This window comes from Dicentrarchus labrax, unplaced genomic scaffold, assembly GCF_905237075.1.
Source record: "Dicentrarchus labrax unplaced genomic scaffold, dlabrax2021, whole genome shotgun sequence".
In the NCBI taxonomy this organism is placed as follows: domain Eukaryota; kingdom Metazoa; phylum Chordata; class Actinopteri; family Moronidae; genus Dicentrarchus; species Dicentrarchus labrax.
The window spans coordinates 8,462,736-8,484,312 of NW_026136709.1; the positions used below are offsets into that span (position 1 = coordinate 8,462,736).

Consider the following 21,577-nt stretch of genomic DNA (forward strand, 5'->3'; position numbering starts at 1 on the left):
AACTGATCCAGGTCAACCCAAGATCAACAAGACTGGTCCACATGTGCCCATATCAGATGTTGACCAGACCTTCCTGAAAGAATGGCTCTCTGGACTGCCTACTGTCCCATCCCATTACTGCCGTCAGGTTCCCTCCTATCAGGATAAGAAGTTCCTGGAGCCGGGAACAGTTCTAAGTGATCTTCACAAGGAATATCAGAAAGCTGCTGGTGAAAATGGAACGCGTGCTGTGAGTGAGACATATTTTCGAAAAGTGTTCAGTGAGCAGAAATACTCTGTGTTCATACCAAAAAAGGACCAGTGTGATGTATGTGTCAGCGCCAAGGTAGGAAATACAGATCAGGATACCCTTACTACTCACTTGAAATTAAAGGCTCAGGCTCAAGCTGAAAAAGCTAAGGATAAAAAGGAATCCAGTGACAAACTTTCAGTGTGGACAATGGACCTTCAATGCGTTCTTCTGTGCCCCCAGACAAAAGCAAGTACAATGTGTTATAAAACTAAATTACAGATGCACAACTTTACTTGCTTCAACCTGAGTAACAAAGATGGGTATTGTTACGCTTGGGAGGAGCATGAAGGCTCCCTCAGCAGTGAGGTTTTTGCCCATCTGCAGTCAAAGCACTTTGAATCAATCCTAGAGGCCAACGGAAACATCGAGAAAGTCATTGTCTGGAGTGATGGCGGTGGATATCAAAATCGGTGAGCTATACCATCAGCAACACCTACCTTCATCTGGCCATGAAGCATGGTGTCACCATTGAACAAAAGTTTCTGGTTGCAGGGCACACACAAATGAAGTGTGACTCCATGCATAGCCTCATTGAACGGCACATCATCAAAGATATTCACACTCCACGTGATTACATTGTCATCTTTGAGACTGCACGAATCCATCCATCCCCATACAAGGTGATTCAGCTATACCACAATGACTTCATGAAGTTATCTGGGGCCTATGTCACCAAGATTCGACCAGGTAAAAAAGTTGGTGACCCCACAGTCCATGACCTCCGGGCTCTCCAGTACTTGGCTGATGGTCGAATCCGGTACAAGTTGGATTTTTAGTCTGACTGGGAGGACCTGCCTCTGTGAATCAGCATCCCCGAAGAACCATTCCACTGGGTCCCACTCTTTCCTGCCCAATTGCCAATTACTCTCAGGAAATTCAATGACTTGCAGGCAATGAAACCAGTACTACCAAGAGTGGCCCACCAGTACTATGACAACCTCCCTCATCAATAGACAGTGTGAAAATGAGTTTGCACACCACCTGAGTGGAACTTCGATAAAGGGTGGGAAAGGAAAACAGTGGTTAAGGTTAGACATTAAGAAACAACTTGGTTAAGGTTGACAAGTTACACATATTGGTTATATTTAGGAGAATAAAAGCACTTTGGTTATGTGATGTTTGCATTTATATGTAAGAGAAAAAATGCCTATGTCATGGCATATTCTGCCTAAGTCACTTTTATTTGTTAGTTAATTGATGATGGGTCTTTTTCTTTTTGCATACTTGTTCGCACATCTGGTTGAATGTACTGTTACAATATCAATAAAAAATATCAATATGTTTTCTAAAAATTTTGTTTTTTCTTGTTTTCCAAAAAAATTGAAATATGACTTAGGCAATTATGCTATGAGGCTAACGAAATGTAAATGTCATTGTGTTGCTGAAGGAGAAAGAACAGCAAAGTCAATAGGTCTCATTGTCTGCAAACCATAGCTATTTGCACAAAATGCCATGTTAATCCATCCAATAATTATTTCAGTCTCCAAAGTGGTGGAACGATCGCCATACCCCTAGATCACATTGCATAGCTCACAAAAATAGTCATATTATCAACATGTTTTTGTTACTTTTAACAGTTTTATTTTAGTCATCATGGGTAAACGTAAGTAAAGTAGAGTACATTCAAATCAAGATATTTCTAGCTGGCTTGCAACCCTTTGTAATGTAAATAACAAGGTGCTGAGCTTAGCACTGCAGGTCTTGAATTTATTACTTAAAGGTTAAGAGAGCTGTCATTTAAAATGTCCACCAGGGAAAGTGTGCAGTCTCTTTACAAGGTGATAATATGGTCCGATAACACTGGAGAAGGTATGACAACCTATACACCATCTCACCCTGCACTCCTCATAACTCAACTTACTCACAGCTCCACACCTTGTGTTTAGAGTGCCACTCTAACCTTGAGGGCATAGTTTTGCTACCAGAGTGGAACATACCAATCTATGTTGAGATTCTCAGCTGTTTTACACTCCTGCTGTGGTCCTTTGTCTACAGACAAAGACAGGCTGGGCCAGCTGACATGAACAGTAACCTCTGTCAGACTGGTGCTGCACAGAGGTGTATGGAATCTGAAAATGTGAGTTGGGTAGAGGGGAGAATAAGTCTTCCTCTATGATCAGTTTGCCACACTTTTTGTATGTTTGTAGTGAACACTGTTTTCTCCCACATTTTCAGATTTGCTTAATCATGGTTGTTGTAGCACGCTGTCACTAAAAAGCCCATTACCTGGGCCGGAATTTCTTCTGCATGGTTTTCCAAAAGGCTCCCAGGGACAAATTAGACCATGGCTCCTGACTGAACGCATAATAGTCAATGCTTATGAATTGGATGTTTTTTTATCTCTATCTTTATCTAAGATTTTGCCCTATTATGTCTCACTCTATTTAAACTAATTTGACAGCTGGCTGGAATCATGGAAATGGCATACACACATTTTCCAAAATAATATTACTTTGTCTCCTTGTCTAAATGTGTTATCCATAGTGAAGCTCTAAGATCATTTGAAGACCTCTGAAAAAAAATATAATTTCATCAGCTTCTTTTTTCTATCTACAGTTGAGGTTAGTTATTAAGCATGTAGACAGCAGATATTGTAAAAAAAACACCCACATCCATTCATAGATCAGTGACTGATCTACTGACTTTCCTGCTTTAACCACATTAACAGCTACAGTAACAGTAACAGCATGAATATTGGCCTGCATTCGACAGGGTTTTAATTTTCTCTTCATTAGTCAGGACTGTGTCACAGTTGGTGCTGTGACACTTGGGAGTGTGTTCCTTTTTTTTTCCTGTGGTGTTCTGTGTGTGGGTGTGTGTGTGTGTTATGCCTGGTAGTGAGCGGATCACCTGGTGGAGTTACACACCTGCTGGCAATCCTCATCAGCGCCTGGCCTTAAGATGTGGGGCTTCCTGAGACTCGTCGCCAGATTATTCCTTACCTTCTCATGGTTGAGTACTTCAGGCCAATTTAGACTCCTGAGTATTTGGTTAGTTTTGAGTGAGTTTCTCTGTTTCGCTTTGTTTTGTGCCACTGTCCAGGACTGCCTGCCCCTGCTCTCACCTCGCCCTTTTCCACACACTTCTACTTGTTACTTAATTCTTTGTGAATAAACTCTTGACCTTAACCCGCCCCCGAGTGTCCTGTATCCGCACCCCGGTCCACGGTCCTACCAAACACAACAGAATAATCTGGCCACATTATGGACCCTGTGGGTACAGATGCTCTCAGACAAGCCTTGGCTCTACAAGGACAAATAGTTGGACAGATGGAAGGAGTTTTTCCCGAGGTAATGGACACTTTGCGCAACTTAACACTTACAGTCAGTCAACTGGACTCTAGGCTACAAACTGTTATGGCTGCCCTGCCTACACCATCCGCAGCTGCCTCCTCAACTTCCGCCACACCCGAGCCACCCACTACCCCCGCCCCTTCTGGACGTGAACCGTTCTTCCCCACACCGGAACGATATTCAGGTACCCTAGGAGTGCGGGCAGTTCATTGTGCAATGTTCTCTGGTTTTCCAACAACAACTTCACACCTATGTCACTGATCAAGCTAAGATAGCCTCAAGTGTCCTGTATCCACACCCCGGTCCACGGTCCTACCAAACATAACAGACTGTTTCTGATAGATACCATGCAGGTTCCCTCAGTCCCACACTTCTTGCAGTAACAATAAACTTCTTGCTTATGGAATAATATTAGGCCGATATCAAAAACACAAGATGGTGCAGTGCCATGACATTTATATTCTTTAATATTAACACTACTCACCACCTGGGGTATGGGGCGCTAACACACAGGATTGGTTCAACAGGTGGGGGAAGGCAACAATGGACCAGCAGAGCAAAATAAAGAGCTGTCAAGCAAATCTACATTAAGGAAACGCTAACTTAATTGACAGAATGAATCTTTAACATAAATAAACAACCAAAAAAAGTAACTGGTCATAAACCAAAAGTACGGGGAAAATGGAAATTTTACCTGATCATGGTGCAATATGCAAAGTCTGCAGATCTGTCTAGGGACCCTGAATATCTGGAGAGATTTTACCAGCAGTCCATCCAATAGAGATATTATATATTTCACTGTGAACAACAAATGTCAGCCTCATGGTGGGGACTCACAGGTCAAGCTTTAAAACTGTGTAACATCTATGAGTATCTATGAGTCTTGATATTATAAATGTGATGAAACATAACTGTATCTGTGTGGCTGAAGAACCAGAGTGAGAGGGCCAAAGAGAAGTGGTGCAGTGGTGGAATGTAAATTGAAGTTGTGAACAGAGTGTAGAGAAAAAGCTGAGAACTGTAAATAGACAGGGGAAGTTGGTTTCTTGGTTCTGTCAACAAGTACTTCTGCAGGATTATCATGTAGTGACTGTAGCCACAGAGCACTCTGCAACAAAATATCTTGAGTACACAACTCAGTCCTTTAGTAAGTATTACTAAATAATCATATTATTAAATAGCTTTACACCACTTGTTCATAAAATATATGAAATTCAGCAGCATTAGATCTAAATCTTTTTCTCGTATGACTTAGTGCCCTTTAAAATATCTGGATCACAATATTTGACCTAACAATCATAGCTGGTAAGAATTTAGCTGCATGAAAAGCAGCTCTGCATAAAGGTGGTGACTGATGAACTATTTCCCAGAAACCTCTCATCCCTTGTGATGATTGATAGATGATGATGAACTACATGCAGATCTTTTTCACAGTTATGACCGCAAATCAATACAGCAGCAGCTACCCTTGTATTAACTTATATTATCATACATTTCCTACTTAGGTGAAGTTTTTTTGCAAGTTTGTGTAATAAAACACTGGTTATGTGTACTGATGCTCTCAAATCATCTTCTTTTGTAATAACTTAAACACCCTTGGTATATTACATATCTACATTCTATCTACTGTTCAGCTAAATCTTAGCTATATTGTGTAAAGTACATGAAGTTAGTTTAAAACAGAGGGTGAGTTTGTGTGGATGACAGGGGAATTAGCTTTTATTTCCTCTCCTTTGCCTGCAATGAAAGTGCATATATACGTCTGACACTGCCCAGTTGCTCAATTTGGAGTTGATTACAGAAGAGTTGCTTGACCTCCGCAGTCTCAAAGGCCAGAAAAGAGCAGTGGATTTTTTTTGACAGTTTAAATATGTCACTATTGTAATTCATGTAATATTTAATATGAAACACAATAAAGCATACATGTTTGTAGTGAGTGATGTGACAAAAAAATGACATTAAAGAATAAATAATAATTATTCATCATTCGTCATTTGTACCCTGATGAGGTTGAGATGCAACAAAAGCTGACTTCCTCACTCACAGTGTGCAAACAGGAAGGGTGAAGACTTCTTGTACTGCTGCAGTATTTTAGTCGTGTGATATCTAGTTTGAAACAAGAAGTCTGTTTGCTTTTATGTTACAGCGGCTTAGCAGGGAAGTCTGTTTCAGTTCTGCTGAAATTCACAGATTGTCTGATTTTAAAACTAATTGTTTCTCCGGTTTATCTGCAGGCTCGTTTGGTAAGGTCAAATGTTACTGCTTTTTATGTTTGAACTTTTTAACCCAGAGAGTTTTTATTTTGTTGCTTTTCATGAACTCCACTGAAAAAGACATGATATATTTTATTTGTTGGGTTTTGTTTTAGCAGAAATGATCCTCAAAGAAATGAGAAGTTTCTTCAGTAACATTTTATTTGAACTATAATAACATAAACTCAGACTGGATCATTCTGATTTTATATTGAAACTGTTTTCAGAGCAACTCTGCAGATATTATTCATCACTACTTATAACACAGTAACATCTGGTTGGACATGGCAAGTTCCTGGTTTGAATGTGTGAATCTGAGGTTGCTTTAAAACAACATGAAGGATTTGTTTCAAAGATACTTTGATTCAAATATTGAAAAGTGAAATGTTTTATATAGAAATTGTTAACAGGACAGGGAAAAAGACCAGCATGCAACACACTGCTGATTTGTTTATCATGAACTTTCTCTTCATGCTGATTTTTTCCACATTTTGTTCATCATGAGTCTGATTTTACAGGTGCTTTGGCTGATTGTCCTAATCCAGCTGGCCTCTTCATCACTACACTACAGAAGATGGAAGCACTGAGTGGATCTTGTTTGCAAATCCCATGTAACTTTAGTGCTGAACCAGAACAAGATTGTAATAGCAGCAGAGAAACCTTTGGAGTGTGGATCAAAAATGACCCTAAATTTGGCGACAATCCAAGCAATGTGATTTTCAACAGTAGTAAGACAGTTAACACGTATCCAATGAATATTACTGGAAACCTGAGTCAGAAAAACTGCACCACTCTGTTTTCCAGTTTAATCACAAGTTATACAGACACATACTACTTCAGAATCATGAACTGGCCTTTCAGAGCAACAGCTGTTTGTGATCCTCTTCAAATAAAAGTTAAAGGTGAGAGAGCTTTGTTTCTTTCGTCAGTCTATAATGTTATTGTTTAAAATAAAAAGTGAAATCAGTTACAGTTTTGGTCTAAACAGCACACTTTATCAATTTGGAGGTTTTTCACTTTACCATGAATTTAAATTCTGATTAAACAATGAGTCTATTGTTACAGTTGACATTAAAATGGTCAAATTCTGAGACACTGAAAAGCAGAACAAATTGTTATTTATACTTTAATAAGTTTCAGTACAGAAGTATCAGCTTCTGGGACAGTAGTAATTGTAATCTTTATGTTTTTTCTTTTGTATACAATGTGTTTGATTTAAATCACAGATTCTCCTCCGAGCCCCAGAATTGAGATCTCAGGTGATCTGAAGGAGAAGCAGTCTGTCACTATAACCTGCTCAGCTTTCACTCCCTGTCCACACTCCCCTCCTAAACTCACCTGGAATCTCCAACAAGACTCTCACAACCAAATAGAGGAAAACACAGATGGAACCTTCACAACTAAAATCCAGGAGAGCTTCACTCTGTCAGACCAACATGATGGATACAACATCACCTGTTCTGTCAGATATCCTGTGAATGAAGGAAAAGATAACAAGACAGCAGAGGAGAGAAAGACTCTCAGTGTTTCATGTAAGACAACCAGAGTTTGTTATTGGATCCTGTCAGCACATGATGATTCATGGGATATCAGCTGATTTTTAATGAATAAAGTTAATCTCACATTTTCCTCAGATGCTCCTAAAAATACCTCAGTGTCCGTCAGTCCATCAGGTTTGGTGTCAGCAGGTAGCTGGGTGAACCTGACCTGCTCCAGCAGAGCCAAGCCTCCCGTCAGCCGCTTCACCTGGTTCAAGAACAGCAAAGATGGACCCATGATTGTATCTGAAGGACCGTTTTACAGCTTCAATGTGACAGATGGAGGAGTTTATTACTGTGTGGCCACAAATGCTCTCGGCAATGAAACATCATCAGAGATCAATCTGACCGTTAAATATACTTTAATCCATGAATGTACATCTTATCTGCTCTTTTCTCTTTTCTCTTTTTTCTGCTGTATGCTTTACTCTGTGTTCGTTGCAGTACCCTGTTGAGCATTTAAACTTAAATTAATGTTAACTTTACATTTCCACATGAAATCATGTCTTCTTTTCATCACTCAGTATTTCTTTATTTTTGGCCTTTTTATGCCTTTATTTTGATAGAGACAGCTGAAGATCGACAGGAAAGGGGGGCAGAGAGAGAGGGGACGTCACGCAGCAAAGGGCCGCAGGTCGGACCCGAGCCCGGGCCGCCGTAGCAACTCCACACATGGGTCGTCAGCTCCACCAACTGAACCAACCGGGCTCCCCATCACTCAGTATGTCATATTGGTCTTATTTTGTACCAGAGCCTCCTGTTAGCTCTCCACAATGGGGAAAAGTTCTTGGAGGAATCATTGGGATCATTGCACTGCTCTGCCTGGTTGTCTGTGTTTGGTAAGTATCACAAATAAAAGCAGTTTGACTTGGCTCAGTTAATGACGCTGACATTTTATGTAGCCTTCACACGTTATAATATCTGTTTCCTATTAGTCTTGAGACTTTATGGACACACTGTATATTTAACATGTTATAATAAATAACAACCTCTCATGTCTTCCAGGCGTTTAAAGTCAACACGTCCAACTCCACAACAGACTGAGGTGTGAAAACACTACAGAACTTTAGCTGTATCGTACTGCACTGTGTTCAGACTGTTCAGACAATGATTTACTGTAATGTCTTTATCAGAGCAGTTGCTGGACTTGCTGGAATTTAAAATGGGTCTATCATTATTTAATATTGAAGGATCTATGTTTTTTGTTTGGTTTGTGTTTTTGCAGAGTCAAACAGGTTGCAGAGTCAGCAATAAAAACAGAAGAAGAGGAAGAAAACATCCATTATGGAGAGATTGACTTTTCCAAGAGGAGACCTGAACTGTCCTCTGACTCAGTGTAGGACAGTGGACAGCAGCAGGAAACGCTGTATGCACAGGTCAAAGTATCCTAGCCAGCAAACAGATTAACACACACTGCTGATGGTCCAGAGAATCTCAAAAATTAAAAAAATAAAAATGGTAGTAGGATTGACAGTATATATAATGGACAAAGCTTCCGGGTCTGAAAAGTGAAGCGTGTCTTAAAACCTACATTCTATCTCAATTCCAGCAGGGGGAGCTCCATTAGCTGCAATAACACATTGATACCATTCACTCTAATGGAGAATGAGCTGACTTGACACTTCCTTTATGAGCTCAGTAAACAGTTTCCTGATGAGTTTAGGGTCTCAGTTTCACATCTTCTTCAATACATTATGTTGTTCATTCAGTAAATTATGGTCCAATTTAATTTGAAATAGAAGATAATACCGCATATGCTTTTAGACTGGGCTACCTTATAATTGACAGGTCACTCAGTGAGTCCGTCTAGTGTAGAGCATGAAATTCAGATCAAACTGTCAAACTAGGCAGTGGTGATCAAATACGAAGCAAAAAAAGGGACTCTTTAAGTCAATATAATGAGAAACCTTCTCAAAATAATGACTAAGTATCTCAATATTTTTGACTTAGTATCTCAATATTGAGATTTAGTAGAGATTTTCCGTTGTGCCTGTAATCAAGGATAGTTGTGTGGTTCATTAAATTTAAGAACCACTTATATTAATATACTAATTTTGCATCCTGCTGGCCAAATCACTGTGATACAAACAAGCTAATCCTCAGTTTAAACCTATCAAGCCAAATAAGTCTCATTACTCTGCCTCAAAAGTGCAAAACATCTACTTTTAGTACAATCTGTACAATCCTGTAGTTTAATTGAACAACGGGCTGTGGGTGATGATTCTCTCCAAAGTCTACACTGCCACCTAATGGCTTAGTAGTTAAGTCCTTAAATTATTTCATTTTTTATGATATATGGCAGCTCATGATGCTGCTCTCTGTGTTGTAAAATTAAGCATGAGCACGAGGTCTACTGTATTTGAGCGTGTATGATGAAAGAGAGCGGTTGTGCCAAACAGATGAGAATTTTGACTAAATAGAGGAAGTTGGTCAGTTGGCTTCTTAATGCCATTCCCACTGTGTTTTTGCAAAACGTCTTAATCATTAAGTAGTTTTGTGTTCATTATATTTCATTGTCAGTAAGGCGTCATTTTAAAGTCTTGCTAATCAGTATCTTAATTTCATTGTGAAATAAATTACCACTGGGCTTACTTTGGGTACACACACACCGGGCTTCTGAAAACATTTTCACTTTGTTTGCCATTAGTGATTGTGTAAAGGTAACCAGGTTTGAACCCAAGAACGACTCGAAGAAAGGCTTGTTAGTTCAAGTTTTCTCTCCTCACCTATATACATAAACGAGGGCTCATGAATCAAATGAAAACAGCAGTAATTCAAGATATGAAGTGTCTATGTTAATTGCCAAATGTGGCAAACCTTTTACAAAGGGTGAGTTTATGTGAGTGACAGGGGAATAAACATTGATTTCTTCTCTTTTGCCTGCAATGAAAGTGCAAATATATGTCTGACACTGCCCACTTGCTCAATTTGGAGTTGCTGATTCCAGAAGAGTTGCTCGACCTCTGCAGTCTCAAAGGCCAGACAAGAGCAGTGGATGTATTTGACTCAGAAATGCGAACATCGTAAAGAAAATGCTGAGCTTGTTCGATTCATATTTGTATTAGACATTCACTGTTATGAACTTGAACTAACAGATCACCCATCGATGTTTGTGTATTTTTGGTAATCCTAAACAACAGAGCAGTAATAATTAACATATAATAAGTTCATATATTACCGTTAACTTCACTCCAGCCTTATTCCACTTCATTACTTTGTCATCACACTGTTAGACTGACCACTGTGACATCTCCAGACCAAATCCTCCAAGTATTGATTTGATTTTATTGATATTCCTTTTCTGTATTATCATGGAGAAACACATTCTTGTGAGTGGAGCTCTTTGACCATCTAGTGGTGACTCAGTGTAGTTCAACACAACTGCTGTATAAAGTGTTTGACTACACTGCTCAGTCAGTCAGTCAATCAGTATGCCTGTCAGTAAGATGTTTTATATATAGACTATTGACTATATATTTTTGTATTGATCATGTTTATATAAAGGGGTATATCACATTTAATGCTATGCTACTTTTTTTTGTAGTGTGGTGATTTCTTTCAATTTTTTTAAAATACAAGGAACATGAGAAAAGTGGTGCAATCAGGACTAATGTATTCTTTATTCCACTCATGTTGCATGGGGAAAAGAGAAACTAAAATACTACAATTTACATTGCTGAAGATACTGTTAAAGGCTTCACTCCTCGTCATGTGCTTTCTGTACAAAGAAGAAATATTAGCTAGATTAGCTACAAATTATGTTTTATTATATTTTCCTTTCTTGGAGATAATTATTTTCTCGTTTCATGGTCTCCAGATGATCCAGAGATTCTTCATAAGAGTTCTTCAGTTTGAAGAGCTCAGTGCTGAGAGATTGCGCCTCTTTCTGAGCACCTTCCAGCTCAGTCTGGGACTCCTCATACTTCTGCTTCCACTCAGCAAGGACCTGGTTAAATTGTATATTTAATTATGTTGTACACTTTCACATTCAGATGGTAATCTCTAATTATGCATATAAAACAATGCATAAAGCAATGAGTAATAATGCAAAGTGTCCCTTACATTTTATATGTCATTATCTTGTCAAAGTTTCTTGTCGAGAGCTGCAGAAGCAGCATTTGGTCTCTCCACATCCACCATGAGATCTTCAATCTCACCCTGAAGCCTGTGTTCCTCCAGGGGAGATATTGGGACATTGAGAGTGGGCAACCTCCCACTGTTCTATAATTTACTGAATCCTTACTTTGCTTCTTCCAGCTCCTCTGTGCTTTGTATGGCATCAGTTTCGTACTTTGTTCTCCACTGAGCAACTGGGGGACCAAGGAGTCCTTCTCCTCCAACTGCCTGGCAAGCTCACCTAATATGAAGGTTTGTAAGCCCCCATATCAAGCTTCAATTTATGTTTAGCTATATTAGTTTGCACCCTATACTATTAGAAATGTTAAAGAAAAATGCCCATATCTTTATTTTCTAAACATAATGTTATTGTAACACTTGGGAGTGCATGGAATAAGTTGAGTGGCTTATTCCACTGCACAGAGAGATGCTGATAAAGCCTCTGCAGCCAGCTGTGATAGGCACACAGTAAGCACACCATCTTCAGCTAGGCACACAGGAACAGAGCCATCAGGAACATCACTGATGCCACAGAACTGAACATAGGACCTGTGGACCACACACATGGTACTTGGACACAAGTTTGGGCCTTATCAGTCCTGGCCTGATCACCTAGGCAGTGGCGTTTAATACGAGCGTTACATCACTGATCATTGTGTGCATGATTTTTGAAAGAGCAATAAATTAGCTTTTCTTGTCTTAGTTTGAATTCTCCATACTGAATCCTGTTGGGGAATCCCTTCCTTCAGATTCTATTGCCCTCCACCACACCTTTACAGCACAGCTGGTGCAAGTTGGTCATCAGTTTGTTCAAGTTTTCATGTAAATGGAGAAAATGAATAGTAACCAGTTCCATACAGTGAAATTAGGACATGACCTAAACTTTAGACATATTTTACCCTATGCAGTGCAGACACAGTGTGGAAGGAATAACCTTTCTTCTTTGCTCCCTTTCCTCCCTTGCCTCCTGCATCCTGGGCTATGTAGATGTTGTAAATAAAGTACATAAGTCTGATAGTTTTTTTTTCTTCTTTCGTGTTATCGTGGATAATTTAGGGATGAATAATTGCTGTCAGATCTCTTACCTGAATCTGCACCAGCATACCCCTTCAAAAGCCAGTTAATTATGTTGTCATCAACAATACTAGTATTTTGAACCAGGGAGAAATTAGCTTTTTTTTTCCCCTTAACAACTGTGGGCTTTCGGAAGTTGCAACTTTTACCCAGATGGTTGTCATACAGTTTGGCTTTAAATGTTGCGTCACTGGCTTTGGGGAACATGCACTCCTCTTCAAGGATTGACATGATGCCCATGGGCTGAGGGAAAACATTGATTAGAATTAATTGAATGTAAACAAGTCAAAAAGAATAGTTTATGTTTGAAATTAAATTTAACTCTTCACTCACCTTTTCAATGAGTTCAATGCAGACTGCCAGGTCCATGCCAAAGTCAATGAACTCCCACACAATGCCCTCTTTCTTGTACTCTTCTTGTTCCAGGACAAACATGTGGTGGTTGAAGAACTGCTGCAGCTTCTCATTAGTATAGTTGATGCACAGTTGCTCAAAGGTGTTGGACTAGGAGGAGCATTCAAAGAGAGAAGTTAATAAAAGTAGATTTTCTAGTCTCATGTCCATAAAACCTTTTATACTCACATCAAATATCTCAAATCCAGCAATGTCCAGCACACCAATGAAGTACTGGCGAGGTTGCTTGGTGTCCAGAGATTGGTTGATTCTCACCACCATCCACAAGAACATTTTCTCGTACACTGACATGGACAGTGCACCAATTAAGTAGGATACCTAGATAATTGCATGCAATCAAATACATCAAAATTCAAACTCACTTTATTATTAAGCCCCAATGGATTTCATTGCAGTGCCTCTATTCAACTTACTTGCTGCACATTCTGACCTTTGGTGACCCACTCGTTGCTTACTTTTTCTCTTGGGTGACACAGGCCCTTGATGAGATCAGCAGAGTTCAAGCCCATCAGATATGCAACTTTGTCCACATCTGTGTAGTAAAAGCATTTACTACATTATTTTGGGTCAAAAAGGCTCAAATTGGTTTGATGATTTTTACCCTCTGTTCAATCTGGCTCTGGTTGCGCTTCTCTCTGCTTCTGTTTGAACTTCTTGTTTCCTTAATGTATAATGGCACCAGTCTATCTATAAATGCTGTTCTTCTCCTCTTGGGTGAAGCCCAGAACATCAAAAGTGTCCTTAAACATTGGAATTATATTTGAGTAAATTGTGATGTATGTATAGAGTTTTTAACAGCAGTTTGTTTCTTTCATTCCATAGGATTGGTTCAACCAGTGATGGAAGGCAACAATGGACCAGCAGAGCAATACAAAGACCAGTCAACCAAATCTGCAGTAAGAAAAGTAAGCTAAGTAAATTGACAAAATGAATCTTAAACATACATGAACAACCAAAAAAACAACACAGCAGAGACAGGATCCGAGCCCAAAAGAGAAAGCATCAGCCAGCAGGTGGTTTATATAACCTGACCTGATTAGGAGGTTTGGGAGGAGTCAGGCATGGGGCTGACACTATTACTGTACTCACCTAAAATAGGGGAGCATTCCCCACCACACATTTGCTTATGAGCACAGAGAAAAGCTGAGGCTGATGTAAAAAATGTTTTACCTGATCATGGCGCAATATGCAAAGTCTGCAGATCTCTCTAGGCACCTTGAATATCTATATTTTACCAGCAGTCCATCCAATAGAGATATTATATATTTCGTTGTGAACAACAAATGTCAGCCTCATGGTGGGACTCACAGTTCAATCTCTAGAACAGTGTAACATATCTGTGAGTCTTGATATTATAAATGTGATGAAACATAACTGTATCTGTGTGGCTGAAGAACCAGAGTGAGAGGGCCAAAGAGAAGTGGTGCAGTGGTGGAAAGTAAATTGAAGTTGTGAACAGAGTGTAGAGAAAAAGCTGAGAACTGTAAATAGACAGGGGAAGTTGGTTTCTTGGTTCTGTCAACAAGTACTTCTGCAGGATCATAATGTAGCAACTGTAGCCACAGAGCACTCTACAACAAAATGTCTTGAGTACACAACTCAGTCCTTTAGTAAGTATTACTAAATAATCATATTATTAAATAGCTTTACACCACTTGTTCATAAAATATATGAAATTCAGCAGCATTAGATCTAAATCTTTTTCTCGTATGACTTAGTGCCCATTAAAATATCTGGATCACAATATTTGACCTAACAATCATAGCTGGTAAGAATTTAGCTGCAAGAAAAGCAGCTCTGCATAAAGGTGGAGACCTGATGAACTATTTCCCAGAAACCTCTCATCCCTTGTGATGATTGATAGATGATGGTGAACTACATGCAGATTTCTTCACAGTTATGACCGCAAATCAATACAGCAGCAGCTACCCTTGTATTAACTTATATTATCATACATTTCCTACTCAGGTGAAGTTTTTTTGCAAGTTTGTGTTTCCTCTCCTTTGCCTGCAATGAAAGCGCATATATACAACTGGCACTGCCCAGTTGCTCAATTTGGAGTTGCTGATAACAGAAGAGTTGCTTAACCTCCGCAGTCTCGAAGGCCAGAAAAGAGCAGTGGATTTTTTTGACAGTTTAAATATGTCACTATTGTAATTAATGTAATATTTAATATGCAACACAATAAAGCATATATGTTTGTAGTGAGTGATGTGACAAAAAAAATGACATTAAAGAATAAATAATAATTATTCATCATTCGTCATTTGTACCCTGATGAGGTTGAGATGCAACAAAAGCTGACTTCCTCACTCACAGGGTGCAAACAGGAAGAGCAAAGACTTCTTGTATTTCAGCAGTATTTTAGTCGTGTGATATCTAGTTTGAAACAACAAGTCTGTTCGCTTTTATGTTACAGAGGCTTAGCAGGGAAGTCTGTTACTGGGTCTGTTGCAGTTCTGCTGAAATTCACAGACTGTCTGATTTTAAAACTAATTGTTTCTCCGGTTTATCTGCAGGCTCGTTTGGTAAGGTCAAATGTTACTGCTTTTTATGTTGGAACTTTTTAACCCAGAGTTTTTATTTTGCTGCTTTTCATGAACTCCACTGAAAAAGACATGATATATTTTATTTGTTGGGTTTGTTTTAGCAGAAATGATCCTCAAAGAAATGAGAAGTTTCTTCAGCAACATTTTATTTGAACTATAATATCATAAACTCAGACTGGATCATTCTGATTTTATATTGAAACTGTTTTCAGAGCAACTCTGCAGATATTATTCATCACTACTTATAACACAGTAACATCTGGTTGGACATGGCAAGTTCCTGGTTTGAATGTGTGAATCTGAGGTTGCTTTAAAACAACATGAAGGATTTGTTTAAAAGATGCTTTGATTCAAATATTGAAGAGTAACTTTTTTTCAAATCCAGGTGATGAGTGTGATTGCAGTCCTGTCTGTGAATATGGTGACAGCCAACATGTTACTGAGTGTCTTCTTTCTTTCAGGTGAGCTGTTTGTTCAGTCACTTTTATTTGGAGACGTTAATCATTTACAGTTTGGACTTCATTTAGAAACAAAGCAGAAAGACCAGTGCAGATAGAGTTACTTTTTCCAACTGTTCATGTCCTGACTGCAAAGTGAAATGTTTTATATAGAAATTGTTAACAGGACAGGGAAAAAGACCAGCATGCAACACACTGCTGATTTGTTTATCATGAACTTTCTCTTCATGCTGATTTTTTCCACATTTTGTTCATCATGAGTCTGATTTTACAGGTGCTTTGGCTGATTGTCCTCCACACACAAACCTCTTCATTACTACTCCACAGAATATGGAAGCACTGACTGGATCTTGTTTGCAAATCCCATGTAACTTTAGAGCTAAATCCGAACAAGAGTTTGACGGCAGTAAACAAACCTTTGGAGTTTGGATAAAAAATAATTCCTATTTTGGCAATAATCCAAACAATGTGATTTTCAACAGTAGTAAGACAGTTAACACGTATCCAATGAATATTACTGGAAACCTGAGTCAGAAAAACTGCACCACTCTGTTTTCCAGTTTAATCACAAGTTATACAGACACATACTACTTCAGAATCGTGAACTGGCCTTTCAGAGCAACAGCTGTTTGTGATCCTCTTCAAATAACAGTTAAAGGTAAGAGAGCTTTGTTTCTTCCAGTCAGTCTATAATGTTATTGTTTAGAATAAAAAATAAAATCAGTTGCAGTTTTGGCCTAAACAGCACACTTTATCAATTTGAAGGTTTTCACATTGAATTTAAATTCTGATTAAGTGTATTGTTACAGATTGACATTAAAATGGTGAAAAACTGAAAAGCAGAACAACCTGTTATTTACAGTGGGTACGGAAAGTATTCAGACCCCTTTAAATTTTTCACTCTTTGTTTCATTGCAGCCATTTGCTAAAATCAAAAAAGTTCATTTTATTTCTCATTAATGTACACTCAGCACCCCATCTTGACAGAAAAAAACAAATTTTTAATAAATTTGCAAAAATTTCCACATTTATTAAAAAAGAAAAACTGAAATATCACATAGTCATAAGTATTCAGACCCTTTGCTCAGTATTGAGTAGAAGCACCCTTTTGAGCTACTACAGCCATGAGTCTTCTTGGGAATGATGCAACAAGTTTTTCACACCTGGATTTGGGGATCCTCTGCCATTCTTCCTTGCAGATCCTTTCCAGTTCTGTCAGGTTGGATGGTGAACGTTGGTGGACAGCCATTTTCAGGTCTCTCCAGAGATGCTCAATTGGGTTTGGGTCAGGGCTCTGGCTGGGCCAGTCAAGAATGGTCACAGAGTTGTTCCGAAGCCACTCCTTTGTTATTTTAGCTGTGTGCTTAGGGTTATTGTCTTGTTGGAAGGTGAACCTTCGGCCCAGTCTGAGGTCCTGAGCACTCTGGAAGAGGTTTTCTTCCAGGATATCTCTGTACTTGGCCGCATTCATCTTTCCTTCAATTGCAACCAGTCGTCCTGTCCCTGCAGCTGAAAAACATCCCCATAGCCTGATGCTGCCACCACCATGTTTCACTGTTGGGATTGTATTGGGCAGGTGATGAGCAGTGCCTGGTTTTCTCCACACATACCGCTTAGAATTAACGCCAAAAAGTTCAATCTTGGTCTCATCAGACCAGAGAATCTTATTTCTCATAGTCTGGGAGTCCTTCATGTGTTTTTTGGCAAACTCTATGCAGGCTTTCATATGTCTTGCACTGAGGAGAGGCTTCCGTCGGGCCACTCTGCCATAAAGCCCCGACTGGTGCAGGGCTGCAGTGATAGTTGACTTTGTGGAACTTTCTCCCATCTCCCTACTGCATCTCTGGAGCTCAGCCACAGTGATCTTTGGGTTCTTCTTTACCTCTCTCACCAAGTCTCTTCTCCCACGATTGCTCAGTTTGGCTGGACGGCCAGGTCTAGGAAGAGTTCTGGTCGTCCCAAACTTCTTCCATTTAAGGATTATGGAGGCCACTGTGCTCTTAGGAACCTTGAGTGCTGCAGAAATTCTTTTGTAACCTTGGCCAGATCTGTGCCTTGCCACAATTCTGTCTCTGAGCTCCTTGGGCAGTTCCTTCGACCTCATGATTCTCATTTGCTCTGACATGCACTGTGAGCTGTAAGGTCTTTTATAGACAGGTGTGTGCCTTTCCTAATCAAGTCCAATCAGTTTAATTAAACACAGCTAGACTCTAATGAAGGAGCAGGACCATCTCAAGGAGGATCAGAAGAAATGGACAGCATGTGAGTTAAATATGAGTGTCACAGCAAAGGGTCTGAATACTTATGACCATGTGATATTTCAGTTTTTCTTTTTGAATAAATTTGCAAAAATTTCTACATTTCTGTTTTTTTCTGTCAAGATGGGGTGCTGAGTGTACATTAATGAGAAATAAAATTAACTTTTTTGATTTTAGCCAATTGCTGCAATGAAACAAAGAGTGAAAATTTTAAAGGGGTCTGAATACTTTCCGTACCCACTGTATACTTTATGTGGTTTCATTACAGAAGTATCAGCTTCATCTGTTTGATTTAAACCTTTAGATTCTCCTCCGAGCCCCAGAATTGAGATCTCAGGTGATCTGAAGGAGAAGCAGTCTGTCACTATTACCTGCTCAGCTTTCACTCCCTGTCCACACTCCCCTCCTAAACTCACCTGGAATCTCCAACAAGACTCTCACAACCAAATAGAGGAAAACACAGATGGAACCTTCACAACTAAAATCCAGGAGAGCATCACTCTGTCAGACCAACATGATGGATACAACATCACCTGTTCTGTCAGATATCCTGTGAATGAAGGAAAAGATAACAAGACAGCAGAGGAGAGAAAGACTCTCAGTGTTTCATGTAAGACAACCAGAGTTTGTTATTGGATCCTGTCAGCACATGATGATTCATGGGATATCAGCTGATTTTTAATGAATAAAGTTAATCTCACATTTTCCTCAGATGCTCCTAAAAACACCTCAGTGTCCGTCAGTCCATCAGGTTTGGTGTCAGCAGGTAGCTGGGTGAACCTGACCTGCTCCAGCAGAGCCAAGCCTCCCGTCATCCGCTTCACCTGGTTCAAGAACAGCAAAGATGGACCCATGAATGTATCTGAAGGACCGTTTTACAGCTTCAATGTGACAGATGGAGGAGTTTATTACTGTGTGGCCAAAAATGATATCGGCAATGAAACATCATCAGAGATCAATCTGACTGTTAGAAGTAATCTATGAATGTACATCTTATCTGCTCTTTCCTATTTTTCTCTTTTTTTCTTCTGTATGCTTTACTTTGTGTTTGTTGCAGTACCCTGTTGAGCATTTAAACTTAAATTAATGTTAACTTTACATTTCCACATGAAATCTTCTTTTCATCACTCAGTATTTCATATTGGTCTTGTTTTCTACCAGAGCCTCCTGTTAACTCTCCACAATGGGGAAAAGTTCTTGGAGGAATCATTGGGATCATTGCACTGCTCTGCCTGGTTGTCTGTGTTTGGTAAGTATCACAAATAAAAGCAGTTTACAGTCTACATTTCCCATCAGTCTTGACACCTTATGGACACACTGTATATTTAACACGTTATAATTAATAACAACCTCTCATGTCTTCCAGGCGTTTGAAGTCGACACGCCCAACTCCACAACAGACTGAGGTGTGAAAATACTACAGAACTTTAGCTGTGTTTTGAATGTTTTACATCTGTTCACACTGGCTGTGTAGTTTACCAGACTCACAGTTCAGACAATGATTTAGTGTAATGTCTTTGTCAGAGCAGTCTCTGTGCTGTGTCTGATTTTGTCCAAATCAAACTCCACTTAATTAATTTAGGATTGGTCTGTAATTATTTAATATAGAAGGATCTATGTTTTTTATTTGGTTTGTGTTTTTGCAGAGTCAAACAGGTGAAGAGCTGACTGTTGCAGAGCCAGCTAGGAAAACAAGAGAAGAAGAAGAAGAGGAAGAAAACATCCATTATGGAGAGATCGACTTCTCCAAGAGGAGACCTGAACCGTCCTCTGACTCAGTGCAGGACAGTGGACGGCAGCAGGAAACGCTGTATGCACAGGTCAAAGTATCCAAGCCAGCAAACAGATTAACTCACACTGCTGATGGTCCAGAGGATATTTACGCTCAAGTTAAGAATTCATAAAGGTGCAGTGTGTAGGGTTGAGTTGAATCTGTAGTTGCAGACAGCAACTCCCTGGAAACTACGGTCACTGCGAAACGTGCAATAAGGCAAATGACCTACCTCAAGATAGTTTTTGTTGATATAAACAGCTTATTTTAAGGTAACAAAAATAGAACGATTCCTATGATCAGGTGATTGTACAGTAATGAAATCATAGCTATGAATATTATATTTAATTTCTGCCTCCTAAATATGACACACTGGAGTTTTAATGTTTTATACATACAAGATGTCAGTTGATGTAGACACTGGAGCCTTGATTGTCAGATAAGTGCAAATAAAAGTGCTAAAGCCTTAAAAGCCTTATCACACAGAAGTGGTTCTGCACACGCAGTCTATTACAAGATTAGATTAGATTAGATTGTTGTCATTTTGTGATATTTTCTGATGATTTTTGACAAGGCTTAATAATCTTGTTTTGTTGTGTACTGTATATCCCATTTTCTTGATACAAACCAATGTCCTTTGTATTGTATTACTGCACAAGATGACTGTTTCTGCATTTGAGAATATGTATTCATTCAACTTAATACAATGGATGGCATACAAATAAATATCTTATCAACCAACATTTTCTGGTGCAAAATTTTGGCCAATTATTGTAAAATAAAAGTTGTGTGGTTCATTAAATTTAAGAACCACTGATATTAATATACTAATTTTGCATCCTGCAGGCAATATCACTGTGGTACAAACCATCTAATCCTCGGTTTAGACCTATAAAGCCAAATAAGTCTCATTACTCTGTGTGTAAAACATCAACTGCTACAGTCCTGTAGTTTAATTGAACACGGGGCTGTGGGTGATGATTCTCTCCATAGTTTTTACTGCCACCTAATGGCTTAGCAGTTTAGTCCTTAAAATATTTCATTCTGTTATGATATCACATCAACATTGAGAGCGGTCTCAATGTCGTGAAATTTAGGTATAAGCATGAGCATGAGGTCTACAGTATTTGTGCGTGTATGATGAAAGAGAGCGGTTGTGCCAGACAGACATAACTGTGGGTGAACTGACATGTACAAACCACAGTGAGATTAAAATTTTGACTAAAAAGGGGAAGTTGGTCAGTTGGCTTCTGAATGCCATTCCCACTCTGGCCTCAGAGTATTTTGCAACACATCTTTATCATTAAGTAGTTTTGTGGTAATTATATTTCATGTTCAGTAAGGGCATCATTTTAAAGTCTTGCTTGTGCCCATAATCAGTATCTTAATTTCACTGTGAAATAAATGACTATAGAAACTATAGCAAAAGGGTAAAGCCACTGGCCTTACTTTGGGTACACACACACACACCAGGCTTCTGAATAATAAAATTCTGAATTTTCATTTTGTTTGAAATGTATAATGTTGCCATTAGTGATTATGTAAAGATAACCAAGTTTGAA

At 39.1% G+C, this 21,577-nt stretch overlaps 2 protein-coding genes across 3 annotated transcripts in view; both read left to right on the forward strand.

Moving 5' to 3' along the window:
* Positions 1-5,722: 5,722 nt before the first annotated feature.
* On the forward strand, positions 5,723-20,756 carry LOC127369806 (B-cell receptor CD22-like). Its single transcript, XM_051411543.1, has 9 exons — positions 5,723-5,828; positions 6,356-6,739; positions 7,064-7,369; positions 7,472-7,732; positions 18,543-18,854; positions 18,957-19,217; positions 19,406-19,493; positions 19,611-19,650; positions 19,891-20,756. Exons 1-9 carry the CDS (start codon positions 5,723-5,725, stop codon positions 20,146-20,148), a joined length of 2,016 nt encoding a protein of 671 aa, XP_051267503.1. The 3' UTR covers positions 20,149-20,756.
* LOC127369576 (B-cell receptor CD22) overlaps positions 15,340-21,577 on the forward strand; it is a 137,158-nt gene continuing 130,920 nt past the window's right edge. Inside the window, exon 1 of one of the 2 annotated variants that reach the window (XM_051411073.1) lies at positions 15,340-15,507. The gene's annotated coding sequence lies outside the window, so the exon portion shown is untranslated. The remainder of the gene's footprint in view (positions 15,508-21,577) is intronic. The other variant, XM_051411071.1, reaches the window with a different exon arrangement.

Excerpts from the sequence above, each read along its gene's own strand:
- LOC127369806 (XM_051411543.1), top strand. The coding sequence starts at position 5,723 with ATGTTACAGCGGCTTAGCAGGGAAGTCTGTTTCAGTTCTGCTGAAATT. Across the intron at positions 5,829-6,355 it reads TTTATCTGCAGGCTCGTTTG|GTGCTTTGGCTGATTGTCCT; the intron begins GTAAGGTCAAAT and ends CTGATTTTACAG. Across the intron at positions 19,494-19,610 it reads TGCCTGGTTGTCTGTGTTTG|GCGTTTGAAGTCGACACGCC; the intron begins GTAAGTATCACA and ends CATGTCTTCCAG.